This window comes from Dendrobium catenatum, unplaced genomic scaffold (assembly GCF_001605985.2).
Source record: "Dendrobium catenatum unplaced genomic scaffold, ASM160598v2 original_scaffold_155404, whole genome shotgun sequence".
Lineage (NCBI taxonomy): Eukaryota > Viridiplantae > Streptophyta > Magnoliopsida > Asparagales > Orchidaceae > Dendrobium > Dendrobium catenatum.
Window position 1 is genome coordinate 151,877 of NW_021473832.1, and position 15,777 is coordinate 167,653.

Consider the following 15,777-nt stretch of genomic DNA (forward strand, 5'->3'; position numbering starts at 1 on the left):
AAGATTGTGAAAATGTTTGTTAGCAATCTAACAAATAGATAACTAAGAGCTTGATAAAATGCTTGTTTTGTGATCAAAGAATAACTTATTTAATGACCCAATGCATTTATGTTAGGTTTTCTTTCTTTCTGAAATATAGATTTTAAAGATGAATATATTAATAGACGAATACATTTTATGAAAAATAATTAGGTTGTAGTGATTTAATTTTATTATTATTTTTACAACAGGATTTGTAATTAAAAAAAAGATTAAATTTGTTAAATTATGTCAATATTGATGAACAATTATATTATGATTGATAATCATGGTTACATGTGTTGGAGATGTGCATACTTCTACTTGGTGGAAACGCTGATTAAAATTGATCTGATCAAGTTTATTTGAATTTTTATTTGGAGATGTGCATACTTCTATGGTGGAAACCATGACTTGCAATTAGTACGGTTCGAATAGTTATAGATTATAATTTCCATGACTCCCTCATATATTCTGATATCACCCAAGTCCATATCATGCATCAAGATGGATTCCCGAGTATTGATGTTTCCATATTTTCCATGATCAAGATATTCCTGAGTTGTTGACATGGGTTTAACCTTGAATTTGAAATTTTATTTGGTTTGGATGTTCCAACAAGATAGGGATTTATATGATCAAGTCTACGAGTCAAACTCAGCTGCCTCAAAACTGCAAACTTGCTTATAACTTACCTCATCAGCCGCCAACACACTCAAGCTTGGTTTGGGACAATTTTTTCGCTATTTATTGAAGCAACTTTCTAGTACAAAAAGGAAAATTTTCGTACTAAAAAGGTTTTTTGAGAAGCAATAAGAAAGCCGTACCAAACGAAGCCTCAACCACCAATTGCTGACCTCAACGCAAGAACCTGATAAGAGCACATTCTACCTCTAGCTATTGTAGGAGAGGGAACTTAGATGTCTAATGCAGCTATCTATAATCCTCCTCTCATAAACATCTTAACTTAGACATTGATGACATTATTACTTCAGAGTGCTCCCTGCCATTTCCTTAGACAATACTGTATGAACTACTACCCATTGGCAATTCACATCATAATACATCATGTCAAAAGTGAATTAACCTTAGGTCTTTCCAACTCAAAGTAGTAAATGAGCAAAAATATCAAGATGTACAGCAAGAGGTAATTTTTACTGTTGCAGCTTTGTAGTATATCTGTATATTTCAGATAAAGTTAAGACGCAACCAATGCCTATCTACCTTTTGTCAATCTCTTCACTTGGATAAGAGTCTCCGTTTCTCTTGAACTTTCTTATACATAACCTAAAATATCTGTGTTTGTTATGCCGACTTCTAGAAACCAGCAACAATACTCTTTTAAATCACAACAACTTTTCCAGAAGCATCAAAAGATTAAATTTTTTAAGGATAAGGAGAAAGGTTAGAAAATAAAGGGATAACCTTTCCTTACAATCCGAAGAGAAAACGAAAATAGATAGAATTTTAACCTGAACTCCACCCTCGCCAAAACTGCATGGAACGACGATGGGGCCGACACTGGGCTTTTTGGAGGCGACGGGAACCTGCAAGCCAAATCCTTGCGCCGGCCGCCGCGAAACACTCCTGCCAGCAGGCACAGCCTTACCCTCGTGTTCTCCGGCGTACTTAAGGAATCCGAAAATTATGGCGATCCTCCGGAGGAATCCCATTGAATCCACCGAGTTTCTCAAAGGGGAGGAGCATCCGATAAAGGTTTCGAGCTGCTTTCTTCGTTTCTCTCCAATAGTAGCAGCTGTGGATTAAAAAACACTTCTTGATCCAGCTTATCTTAACCGATTGATTAAAAATTTAGTATTCCAAGTAAGAATCTGTTAAGACTTTTGTGCACAGTAGATGTAAGTTTATAATTAAATTCGGTTATAAGTTAAAAATTCTTATTATTTACATCTGGTCAAAATTAAAAAAGCTTTTAAAGAATATTTAAGCAAGTTAATATATTGAGCTAAGAAACTGAATCATGATATTCTTATATAATTTTTATCTTATATAGTTTTCATCATAAGGTTTAAAATTTAGTTTTTTTTTTTTTTTTTTTTTTTTTTTTTTTTTGCAATTTTAAAGCTTATGAGGTGAATGATGGAGCTAGAAATTGTTTTAATGGGAGTACAAAATTGTATAATTAAATTGAGGATTATTCAAATTATTATTTTAATAAACTTATGTTCGAAGTAAATGTCTCAATGAGATAGACACATAGGCATCATAAATGATTCTTTTTGAGCCCAAATGAAAATAGATCAAGGCTTGAGGCATATTAAAAATTGTCTTGTCAAACCCCTCAATTTGAATATAAGCATATAGGATTTGGATATTGGTTGATCATTCAACTATTTTTTTTTTTTAATATGCCTCAAGTATTTGATATGCTTTCATTTGGGCTCAAATCAAATCATTTTAAAATTTGATTTTTTTTTCTTGAGATTTCTCTGCATCCATTTATATGATTAATAATCATAATAATTAATTAAATATATATGATGCACATAAGAAGATTGCTCGATATGAGTAGCTATACTATAATAGAAAATTATGACTTTTTATCCCAAGTGATGTACCCGTTTAGATTAAGATTTCGTTTGTGATAGCTTTCTTATTGCTTTAAGCATTTTTTTTTTTAAATGTTACTTAAGTATACTTAAAATAGTTCATTAAAATTTTCTATTAGCTAAGAAAAAATGGTTTTTAGAGGAAATGGTACATTTAGATCAATTTTCTAAAAAGAACAAAATGAAACCAATAGATGGTCGAATTAGGCTCTAAAAAGAGTAGTCTTAATTTGAACAAGTCCACATTGGTCTAACTTTGGATTATGATTTGAATAATGTTTGAATAGGACTGCAAGCGAACCAAACGTTCGATGAGCTACTCGTTGTTCGGTTCGATTAAAGCTCGTTTGTGATTGTTTAATTAACTAAACAAACAAACTTGAACAATATTTTAAATACCCGATTCTTAAATAAACAAACTTGAACACTAATGTGTTCGGCTCATTTATGTTCGCGAACAACATCATTTGAAGTTCGTGAACAAGCTCGACATTAAGCTCGATAAGAAGCTCGATTCGTTTTCGATTTTGAACTCGTGAATAAGCTCAATAAAAATAATTAATATTTGAATATAAAATTAATAAATATAAATAATCATTGCCTTTGTTACATAGACAATTGCTTTTATTATAAATGTGTTTGTTCATAGATATGTTCATGAACGTATTTGTTTGATAGTTAAAAAAAAATTCGTTAAATATATTTGCGAACAAGCTCGATAAGCACTAAACGAACGAACATGAACTGAACATGAACCGAACATGAACACTGATTAATTTAAATGAACAAAACATGAACACAAATAATAAAACTCGAACAAACATGAACCCTAAACTTGAACGAACTGATATTAAATGAACACAAACATGAACACTCACATACTCAGCTCGGCTCGGTTCGTTTGCAGCCCTATGTTTGAACTTTATTCGTATCAGATTTAAACATTATTTGATCAAATTTGAATCATGTTATAACAAGCCATATTTGAACAAATTCAAATCTTATTATACTAAGAATGGACACTTGTTCCAATGCATTTTGATACAAATTCAAATGTTATATCCAACAATGGTCGAGTATATTCCAAGCAAGTATGAGAAAAAGTCAACTTTTCAAATAAGTTCATATTGGTCTAATATTCGAAAATTATTTGAACCTAATTTGAACCCTATTTGTTCAAGTTTGAATTTGGTTATAACAAATATGATGAGAATATTGCTTGAACAAGTTCAAATTTGATTATAATGAGGTTCAAATTGAAATGATAAGTAAATTAATTAAATTACTTTCTTTTTATCATCTTTACTTAAATTTAATTTAGCTCATTTTGTTCTATTGGGAATAAGTTTTTGTTACAAATTAAGAGGTCTTGAATTTATAATTAGCGTATGTGATGTATGTGTGAGTTTACCTTATTGACCTAAATGCCTTAAAAAAATTAAAATATAAAATTTATAAGAAAATAAAATACTATTTTGCTGAAAAAAAGATGCTCTCCGCACCGATGAAAAATTATTAGGTGCGGAGTGCACACCGTCCGCACAAGTACCCAGCGGTACCCATCGGTACCGAGTGGTACCTAGCTAGGTACCCAATACTTGTGCGGACGGTTCTCTCCGTCGGCACTCCGCACCTAATAATCTCTCCGCACTGAGAGGGCATCGCCGCATATTTTTCTCAAGAAAAGAAATGATCTTTTCATAAATATACGAGAAATTGAATTGCAATTCGTAACTTTACTTGTTTGACCCATTTGTTGAACAGAAAATACACTATCTTGGGTGCTATTTGGTTCGATGTAGGTGTAAAGCCAGTTCAATCAGGTAAAATAAGTCATTTCATTTAAAAAATATTAATATAATTTTATTTAAAACCATTTAAAATTTATATATTTTTTATTTTAAATAATTTATTAATATTTACAGATTAATTTTTCTATTTATCATGTTATTATAATATTTATTTAAATAAAAAATCATTTTCTTTCATAATAAATAATAAATAAATCAACTCATGAGCCACTGAAATTAAATTTGTGCTTGAACCTAAATAACTAATCAAGTTACAACTCAAGCTGAGAGTAACTCAAATTCAACTCGATTCATCTTAGTTATTTTAATTAAATTTATTTTTAAAATGTAGAGTAAATAAAAAACATGCATTTTAAAGTATTACATGTATTTGATTAAATGCAAATATAAAACATTAAAAATATGTACTTGTTATTTAAAATGCGACAATCAAAACTGGACGGTTTAGCTCTCCTTGATTCATTGGCTAGAAATTTAGCTCCCAACTAAGACGGCCTAGGTTCAAGTCTCGCATATACTATATGTTTGATCGCTGCCCTAAATTTCCCAAAAAAGAACAGGTGGCAAATCTTGATTAGATGCAACCCTAATTTTAAAATCATGTGATTTAAAGGAGAAATCATTGTTAAGACCACATGCAGAATGTCGATCGAAGACCAATCAGAATATGCAACATCAACAGTACCGAGCACATGAGTGACATAATGCATTCTGGTTGTTCTCCGAACGATGTTCAACGTTCGCACAAAAATAATTAATCGATTTGGAGATCTACAAATTCCTCAAAATTTTACTTTACATATCTTTTGCTTAATATCAAGCACCAACAAAAAACAAAAATGCAAAGAAATTAAAGACAATCTACCAATGCAACCAAATAAACAGCATCTTAATAAAGTGAATTTGCATCAAATATTGCAGCAGAAAAATTCCTTTTTCTTTGTTTTTTTTTTGGGAAAAGCCAATAAGATAGCAGCTCTTAGATATATTTGAACCTGCTACCACACAACAAAACAAAACCACCTCACAAAAACAAGTGCAGGTATACTCAAACATGTCAAATATGTAGAACAAATATAACAAATAAACACTCAGGCAAGTCAATCAAAGTTAAAAAAACATATCAGTCATAAGAGCAGCAGAAAAGAGAAGACTTATTGCTCCTTTTCATCATCAGGATAGTTGAAGGGCCCATAAATCACCTCCATATAGTGCTCGATGATCCTTACAGTGAGGCCTGGAAATCTATGTGGTGCCTTTGGGCGAAAATCCATCTTAACAAAAGGCCAGCGCATCCTCTCTGCTGCATCACATTCTTCCATTCCATCTCCAATCACGCAGAATCGCACCGAAGGCCCGCTGAAACGCTCTCGAATCCATGCGAAGCACTGCAGCTTTCCTACTTCCCAAGAGCTGTACACTGAGATACTTAACATTAATCAGCCCAAAGGGTTAACAAACTCCCCTAGAATCAAGCAACGAATTCTTAAATATAAGATAAGAAACCAACTCAGGCTTTGTTTGAGACGGCTTTTTTATTTCTTTCTAAAACGGAGTTTTAGTACAAAAATAAAAAATTTTGTACTAAAACTCCATTTTAGAAAGCAGTAAAAAAGCCATCCCAAACGAAGCCTCAAACTTCAGAAAGCAAAGGAATAGATAAGCAACATTAAATTCAAATAAAAATTTAACATTAATCAGCCCAAAGGGTTAACAAACTCCCCTAGAATCGAGCAACGAATTCTTAAATATAAGATAAGAAACCAACTCAAACTTCAGAAAGCAAAGGAATAGATAAGCAACATTAAATTCAAATAAAAATTCAGTTTGGGCTGACCAAACCCAAAAGCTCTTGAAAATTGGATAGGACTGGCCAATTCGACCATTTCAATCATGAACCAATCATAAAGCCGGTCCAGTCTATTATAAAAACCAGTTTCGCATTGAAACCGTCAAGTAATGAATCTAATGGACTTCATGAATAATTCCGTATTACAAGCCTATCTTCAATTTTGAACTTTATATTTATACCCCTCATGAAACATTTAATTAAAAAGGCAAGATATTCATTAAGAACCTATAAAACAAAACTTAGATAGTTGGCATAAAGCTGATGATGATGATAGTTATGATATATGTAGTAAAATATCTTGAGTTCATCCTAACAGGGAACACTGATTTTAGCATAGTATAAATGTATAATCCAAAACTAAGGTATCAATAATAATTGAGTAATTAATTTAAGAGTTCTTAATTTAGTGTTTTTAAGTGAAGTTCAGCAACCCATTTGAGTTTGCCACCCATATGCAACTAGCTTCTCATGCAGTAACTTCAAAGTGAAATTCAGTTGCATGGGGTTGTTACCTAGCCTCATGGCACTTGGCAGATAAGAAATCGAGGGAAAAAAAGGAAGTCAACCCTGCTGCTGATGCTCTTCATGGATTGTATCCAATAAGAGAAAGAAAAGGGATGATGAGGGCCAATTTTTGGAGAAAGTAAAATATGATAATACTGGTGACATATATAGTGAAGTTAGATTGATGAAAGCTTTCATTTCCATCAAAAATTAACGATTTTAAGATCAAACCAATTTTACTTTCACTTCAATGTGACAATACTCATGCAATGAGTAGACATAAAGACTTCATTACATCCTATCATATGCAACAATAGTGCAAGTAGTTTGTTAAACCCGTAAGACCATATCAAAATAGCATGTATTTCTCCTGATTTAATGGCAGAAGATTTAATTCGCTGGAAATGATAGGGATAATCTTATGATAGGTTGATGCCTTGATGGGAAGTTTTTAACCCTCACAAGTTTGAGTGTCATAAATTAGCTGCAATCTTATCAGCAACTCAACAACAACCCATTAGAAGTAAAAGCTGCCTAATAAGACCAATAAGGTAAATTTAAAACTAATTTACATGAAATAAATGAAATCATAAAGTAAATCTTATCAATTACAGAAATATAAATGCAGGGTTATGGAAAGTGTAATTATAAAAATATCTCTCATTCTGAAAAACAATTGCACAAAGTTAAATACTTCAAAAGCGAAATAAACTAATGAGAACAAGTAGTAAAGGATGCTAACCATTTTCATAAACTATATGATCATCCAAATGAAAGAGCATGCACTTGACGAGACTTGGAATTAGGGATCCAGACGTAACCAATACATTGATGTCTTTGCATTTCATATCCATGTTATCATATGTATTTTCAGATGATGAAGGCTGAGAAGCATCGGTTTTATTTCTGCCAGAAGTTTGTTCCAGTAAAGCACGTGCTGCAATATAACAGAAGCAGACTTGAAAGATCAAATGTTACATACTTCGAGGTTCCTGTCCTTAGTTGAGATCAACATCTTACGTCACTAATAGTTCTCCAAAAAAGTCTCTTACAGCTCTCATGAAACTATCTAGGGAAACTTTAAAATAATACTATGAAAACTAATGTGAACCAGAACTGGAACGAAACAATAACTACATAAATTCACTAATAAGCAAGCAGCCACAGCCTTACAGTATTTGTCGAGTTTGAATTGCTTTATTACTTTGGAAACAATATATTACTTCCACTGTAATGGGGATTATAGTACTAAGAGTTCAATTGTTATGATCAATATCCATTTTATAGTATTCCTTATGATTTGAATTCATTCATAAGATTTTCTTCAAAGATGCTTTAAGTCCATCACTTGGACTTTCATTTGATGCTAAACCAACAGATGTGGAGTCGCAAATTATAAGTAAACAAAGATTATAAGAACGTTGAAAGATAAAACATAATATGAAGTTTAGTTTACTTAAATATTTGCAAGTCAACCAAACATGAACTCTTCAAAAAATTGCAGAAGCGAACTTATGATGAGTGTTTGATCTGGTTAAAATACACAGAGGAATCAACGAGTATACAATTGATTTGATATGGACTCAAGAGCTAATTGCAACCAAGCATATCAAGGGTATTGCCAGAATAATCCGAATTGTAGTGAGAGCAGTCATAAATTCCGGTAACCAACCACATATTTACAAGTAGTTATCTGAGGATATCCATCAGCTCTTAAAATACTTGACCGCATAACTAATCACATTTTAGAGATGATCAACGACATAGGTAAAGGGATAAGAGAAATATGTTCACATCTTGCATAAAAAAAATAATAAGCAATTTTGCCTTGTCAATAGTTTATTCCACCTTCACGCTTTCAATAAATTGCTTCAAACTCTTTTTAAGACCACTAGGAGTGTTAATAAATGCTACTACATAGTCTTGACTTAAAAATCTATTCTCATATTGATCCGATTGAATTTTAAATAAAGTGTGGATTTGCAATATTGACTCGATTAATTTTTGGATCGGGTCGGACAGAAGCCTAGTATATATTAAAGTTATTAAGGAAATGTATGTAGGAGCTTTAACTTGTGTTCAAACACAAGGTGGTTTGACCAAGTATTCATATTTCAATTGGATTACATCAAAGATCAGCTTTAAGCCTATATCTTTTTGCTTTAGTCATTGATGTTCTTACTAGACTTTTGCAAGAGGATGTACTATGGTGTATGTTTTTTGCTAATGATATTCTTCTTGTTGATAAGACTAGAGAGGAAGTTGAAGGAAACTTAAATTGTGGATGTCAAACTTAGAGTATTAAGGTTTTCATTTAAGTAAATCTAAATCGAATACATAGACTAATATTTTTGTAGTAATAAATCTAGTGAGATGATTGAAATTTTAGGCGATCAAGCCATTAAAAAAAGTATATGTTTCAAAATGATGGTAAAATAAATGAGAATATTATTAGTATAATTCAAGCTGGATGGTTGAAGTTGAGGAATGCATCGGGTCTGTTGTGTGATAGGAAAGTATCCCTCAAATTTAAGGGAAAATTCTATAAGATGATGGTGAGACCAACAATGCTTTATGGAGCAAAATGTTGGTCATTAAAAGAGAAGCATAAAATTAAGTTAAATGTTGAATAAATGAGGATGCACATTTGGATGAGTGGCTTTACTCTTAAAGATAGAATGTGAAATGAGTATATACATGAAAAGGTTGGAGTAGCTCCAGCGGCGAATAAGATTATGGAGAGTTTCCTTAGATGTACTGGTCACAAAATGTCGACCTTTCAATGACCCGGTTAGGATAGTAGATGTATAAGATCCAATCTATGTTAAAAAAGGTAGAGGTGGACCTAAAAATCTTGGTTATAAAGTATTAGATATGACATTTTTTTATTACATTTAAATGAGAATTTAACTCTTAATAGGACACAATGGAAAAAAATGATCCATGAAGCCGACCCCACGTAGTGGGATAAATGCTTGATTTATTGTTGTTGGGTCGGACGGAAGCCAAAAATTGACATAGTTAATATCCAGGTTTGGGTTAAACAAGTTGTGCTCGGGTTAAATAGTTAGTGGTCAATTTCAACGGGACATGTTTAAGTTAATTGGGTCATGTTGATCCAAAAAAAGTGCATGACTCATATAATAAACAAGTTAAACGAGTCATGTTGGGATGAGGCAGATTCAAGTCTAGTCAAATTCAATTCAAACATTTTTACCCATATAATAAACAAGTTGGATTCAAGTCATATTGAATTAAGTCAAGTAAAATCAAGTCAGGTCAGGTGGATTCGACTCAAACCCGAACCCTAAACGTTAACCCGAATTAACAAACCTAAGATCAACAATATGGTTCATTTGTGACTAATTTGAATTGTTCTAAATAAGAAATGCCCACTTTCTACCTTGATATACAGATGTCACCATGTTCATCTTCTTAGAATAAAATCATGTTAGCCTCCAACTCCATCTAAGAAAATCGATTGTTTTATGACCCTTATAAGCAGCACAATCTGAAAGATGAACGATTTCAAAAACAAATGCTATTGCAATTCTCAAAATCTATACTAGCCGAAAATGCAGAGTATTCACGTTGAGATGAGCAAATTAATATTCTGGGTATGAATTTTACATTAATTTATGTAATTTTATTTTAATAGTTATATCCTTTAGTAGTTTAGTTTTTCTCTTTATATGTGATTATCACTAAGCAAAATGAGTGGTCTTCTCTTCCCTAAATTGATTCTCTGTTATGTCCTCTGTCCAGTTCTAGCCTACAGTTGTTTTTATATTGGTGTGCAATCAATCCTTCAATTGAGCTATTCTTCTTCGTTTATTGGTTATAGGTTAGCATGCTTTTGGGCCTTCAATTGGGATGTTGATCAATTCTATAGTTGTTTGGTCTTATCCTGTTGGACCGTAAATTAACCCTGTTGATTTGGTTCTTTGGGTGTTGTAGCAAGTCATGATTTGTCACTCCTTGTGTGTTTTGCTGTCACATATATTGATAATAGGATTTATTAGCTGCAAAATTTCACTGACTTTTGGGTTTGAACCAAGGTTTTAAAAATTGAATTGGACTAGTCGGTTCAACCAATTCAATCGAGAATTGGTCGAGTGGCCGGTCCGGTCAAACTATTAAAGCTTCTTTGCAATCGAACCAGATAAAAAACATCTGAATCGCCAGTTGAACTGAGAAACAAGCGAACTAACCACGTTTCGAAGAACTGGCCGGTTCAAAATGCCATGAATCTGAGCAGTTGATCGTAAATCCACGGGTTAAAATTTAACTTTGGAATAACCTAATTAAATAAACTTTAGTAAAACTAAAACCCTAACTCAAAATGAGTTATTTCCTCTCCCATATCACGAGTCGCGACCCTCTCCCGTTCCAATTTCTCGAGTTTCTTCCCTCCGTTGAATTAGTCGCATTCCGTTGTAGACTCGCCCAGTCGATTGCATTATCGTTCAGCTCGTGCAATCATGCTTCCTTTGTCAGCCGACCTTTTGCTTTGTAAGATTTGAGATTTCTTCAACAAACTTGAAGTTGTAATCATTCCTTTAAATAGCTGTTGTACATTAATATTTGTAGTGGATGGGATTATTACACCAACTTCTGTTGTGGTGGTTATCAAATATCTGTGGTCAGTGCTTAGATTGCTTATGTAGTTTTTGTATTAGCAAGTTCTAATCATTCATGACTGAAAAGCTTAATCTGGAAAATCAGTGCTGAGTGTTTCCTGGTAGAGTTATTTGTATGATATTAAGTTCTTTCCTGCTCAGAAATTCTTGTAGGCAAGTAACAGCTTCAAATAAAATCTAATCTTACAAAAGTTTGACAGTTAAGCTGTTGTAAGTAGTTGGTGAAGCAATAGTAAATAGTGCTCTCTTTGACTGCTAATGTTATTAATTGTGATATATCAACAGCACGAAGTGAGTCTCGGTTAATCTTATCATCATCATAATTACTTTATTCCAACTATTTGATGTAGGATTTACCTATTCTTTTCTCTATTCATTTCTATCAAGTGTTGCATGTGATTGATCACTCAAAAAAGCCAAATATTTCCCTCGAGAGCCTCTTTATGCTAAGTAAAGAACTTGAGAGTAGTCTTTTCCGGAGGTAGATTAATTTTGTTTAAATCAGATTTTTCATATGTTGTGCCATGGTTTATTTAGAGTTTGGGTAGAGATTTCTTATAGGCGCCCCCATAGTTAATAAAAAATATTAAACACATAAGCTAAGCTATTCATCTTAGAATCTTAAGTAAATATATGATATACATTAAAACCCACAAGAAGAACAAAGTAGGAGGTTTTGTTGAGCCTTCTAGTTAGCAAAACACTTTTCCCATCATTATATTAACTCAAATCGTTTTATGCTATCTTTTTTTTTTTTTCTTATTTATAGCTTTAACAAAGCTGATGGGAAAGCTACTTCTCTTTCAGGGGTATGTTGTTTATTTTACACATTTCATCATACTGCTTTGTTTCTTTCTATGGTTGTGGTTTCGATGAGTTTCTAGCTTTATTTCTTTCTCTATGATAGATTTCAAAAATTGCATGAGCCTTTCTCGCTTGTGCTATAGAATCTAAATGCCAATCTTAGTATAGGAAAAAGATGATTTGATGCCTCATAATAGCGAAAATTGAAAATTTCTTAGCTAAACCAAATTTTTTTTTCAAAAATAAAGTCTATTATTTAATTGCTTTAGAATGGATCCCCCAACAAATAAGTCAATAACTTCAGCTCATAGTGTGCATGAGACATTGCTTGGAATCACTGCATTGAGTTTAAAGGATCTGATAGAAAGAAATAATTTAAATGTCTATATTGTGGGATTTCTTACAAAGATGGATGCATTAATAAGATGAAACAACACCTAGTAGGAATTAGACGCAATATTGCTTCTTGCAAAAAAAATCTCACATGACATCCATCATGAGAGGCAAGAGAATTTAAAAAAAGTATTTAAAAAAATAACAAATACAATAGAAGTTGGAGCAGAATACACCTATGTTTGTTGATGATCCTACAGATGAAAATAAGGGACTCATCACTTCCTAAGTCATAGTATTCAATACACACCATAAATAGATTCATAAAAGAAAGAGGAAGATACATGAGATAAAAAACTTTTTTGCACCAAGAACCAAACCAGGATCCCAGCTTTCCTTGAAAAGTGTCATGACATCAAAAGATGTTATACACTGTGCTTATTTGGTCATGGCGAGGTGGTTTTACAATAGTTGTATTTTGTTTAATGTTTTAAACTCTACCTTTGCATAGAAGACTATTGATGCTATAGCTACTATTGGACTTGGGTACAAAAGATAACCGTCATATTATATATTGAGAATTAATCATTTGAGGGATTGTAAAGAGGAATGCAAGCTATTGATTGACTCATACAGAAGAATATGGAATGAAATAGGTTGCACATTGATGACTGATGGTTGGATAAATAACAGAAATAGGGCATTGATAAATTGTATTGTGTATTGTCTAGGGGGTATCATTTTTTTAAATTTTGTTGATTCTTCCAAAATTACTAAAGATGCAACCACTTTGCGTTGTTTATTTTGTAAAGTTTTGGAATGAGTTGGTCCAAAGAATATTGTGCAGCTGGTAATTGATAATGCAACAAATTATAAAAAATTAAACCATACAAGAATATAGAGGCTGATGAAACCTAAAATGACTCGTGACAGCTAGAACTAGAGTTTGGAAACAAAAAAAATGTCCCATTACCAGAGGAAAGCCATCCATCCGTATAGATATCGGTCAATTTATATAGATCATCCCATTGCTTGATCATGTTGTGATCCAGTACATTATGCAAACCCTGTAATAACCAAAAGAAAACATTTTTTAGGTTCTAGTATCTGAGACCAAAAATCAGCTTTAGCTTGAATACAGGGAATGCAGATCACGGTGCTCCTGCAAGAATTTATTTATAAAATAAATACAAAAAAAAAAAAAACAGATTTTTGGATTCAGACATTGGAAACAAACAGAGGATAAAAACCAGCCAGATAAAACAACCAAGAACAAGTTGAAGCCAGATTGCTACCCTTCAGATTCTCGCGTTGAATAAGCCATCAATAAAAATACAAGGGATAAAAAAACAGTAAGTTCTCATGCAAGAACTATTGCACTGGTTAAATCTAGTATTTCTCAATGTGGGAGCGTGCAGAGCTTTGAAGTTAAAGTTTAATTTAAAGCATTTGCTCTATCAAAAACTAATTTTCATGCAAAACAAAACGAGATCTGAATCCAAAATTTTTCACTCATTGAGCCACCAATCATAAGCAAATTGCAGTTTCCTATTGTATGGAATTAATAGTGTGACTGGTATTTTATGAATTTCATCATGTATATTGTAACAACCCAAAAATAAAAAGTATTTTAAAGGATAAATTTTTGAATTTCTGTTTGAACTAGAGTGCTTTGGTGCTATGCTTGTGAGCGCTATGGTGCTAGGGTTGAGAGCACAAACTAAAAATTGCCGCTGCAACATTTAAGTCTCTGTTCTACAGTAATTATAGATTCGGCATGCAGTGTTGCGATGCTAGACCACTAAGAGTATATTTATATCTATTTTATTCTAAATATCTATACCATATCATCCCACCGCCTCCCTTACTCTTTGCTTGGCCATGAAGAAACCGAAGAAGGGAGAGAAAGAATAGAGAGAAGAGGAGAGAGAAAGGTCATCGGGTGATTTTCGTCCGTCTTTTCTTTTACAAAAACTATTCTAAGCATAGTAAGTAACTATCATCTTACTTCTTTTCTCGATGATTTTGATTTATAACAAGGTTTTAAAAAAACAAAATCGGGAATCGAGGCATTTTGCCTTAGTAAGGCGAGGCGTAAGCCTCAAAACAGAAAAATTAAAAATACATGAACTTACAAATAATTCATAAAAATGACAAAAATAAAATAAAACATCAACATATATGTTGAATCATTATAAATATATAAACTACAAATATCAATATTAAATGTTATCATAAAAATAAAAATTTGAAATGAGATTCAAAATAAATACTCATTTAAAATTTAAATATAAAATTTAAATACACCATAAAGATTAGAATCCACGGCAGCCTCATTCTTACTTTCATATTCTTCATTATAGCCCTAATATGTAATAATTGTATCATTCTAGAATTCCAACTCATTGTCATCTTCTAAACATTCTTCAATTATAACATTTTTTTTAACTCCTATATTAATTAACATTGGATTCAATGTAATACAAAACAAAAAACATATTAATAACACAAAAAAGTAATCCATTATATTTAATTCACCATTTGATATATATATTTTTAAGCTTAAACTCCATTTTGCTACTTTCTTTATATTATTTGTGAAGTAAAAGGTATAAATGTATTATCAATTCAGTAATCATTTTAATTTTAGCACTAATATTTTTATTCTTCTTCTCATCAAATGCATTCCTCCATTTTTCAATTTTAAATATTTTACTATTTTTTACTATTATACATTCCTCATTAGAAAATATATCATTAACAACCAAATGATTTATTTTATCATCACCAATTTCGCCTCTACAATTTGAAGTTTTTATCTTTCAAATTTTTATTAAATATAAAACAATCATTCAACCTTGTTTTTTGTCGTCTTGTAGCCATGACTAAAGTAAAAAGATATGGGCTTAAGGCTGATCCTTGATGTAACCCAACCGAAATAGGAAAATACTTGGTCAATCCACCTTGTGTTTGAACACAAGTAATAGCTCCTGAATAAAATAAAGTATATATAGTATTAATAATAAAACATAATAAAAAATTATAAAACTTAACTATAATGAGGCACTGCCTTGAAACGCCTCGAGGCGTTAAGCCTCAAGGCTTGCGCCTCATTTAAAAAAGATGTAGGCCACACTAAGACTAGCAAGGCTTAAGCCTTAGGAGCTTGTTAAGCACGCCTCAATTCGAGGCAGGCATCAACGCATGTGCCTCAAACGATTTTTTTAAACTATGATTTCTACGAA

The 15,777-nt window shown here is 32.1% G+C and overlaps 2 protein-coding genes across 3 annotated transcripts in view; both read right to left on the reverse strand.

Moving 5' to 3' along the window:
- Positions 1 to 1,789, reverse strand: part of LOC110110099 — a 6,135-nt gene extending 4,346 nt beyond the window's left edge. Inside the window, exon 1 of the mRNA XM_020841409.2 lies at positions 1,491 to 1,789. Within this exon, the coding sequence (XP_020697068.1) occupies positions 1,491 to 1,691 (201 nt within the window). The 5' untranslated portion in view covers positions 1,692 to 1,789. The remainder of the gene's footprint in view (positions 1 to 1,490) is intronic.
- A 3,525-nt stretch (positions 1,790 to 5,314) lies between these two features.
- Positions 5,315 to 15,777, reverse strand: part of LOC110110108 (eyes absent homolog) — a 29,708-nt gene continuing 19,245 nt past the window's right edge. The window contains exons 4-6 of one of the 2 annotated variants that reach the window (XM_020841425.2): positions 13,506 to 13,599; positions 7,498 to 7,692; positions 5,320 to 5,819 (exon numbers count right to left, since the gene is read on the reverse strand). In XM_020841425.2, coding sequence (XP_020697084.1) covers positions 5,554 to 5,819; positions 7,498 to 7,692; positions 13,506 to 13,599 — 555 coding nt within the window. In that variant the 3' untranslated portion in view covers positions 5,320 to 5,553. Of the gene's footprint in view, positions 5,820 to 7,497; positions 7,693 to 13,505; positions 13,600 to 15,777 lie in introns of both variants that reach the window. The other variant, XM_028692269.1, reaches the window with a different exon arrangement.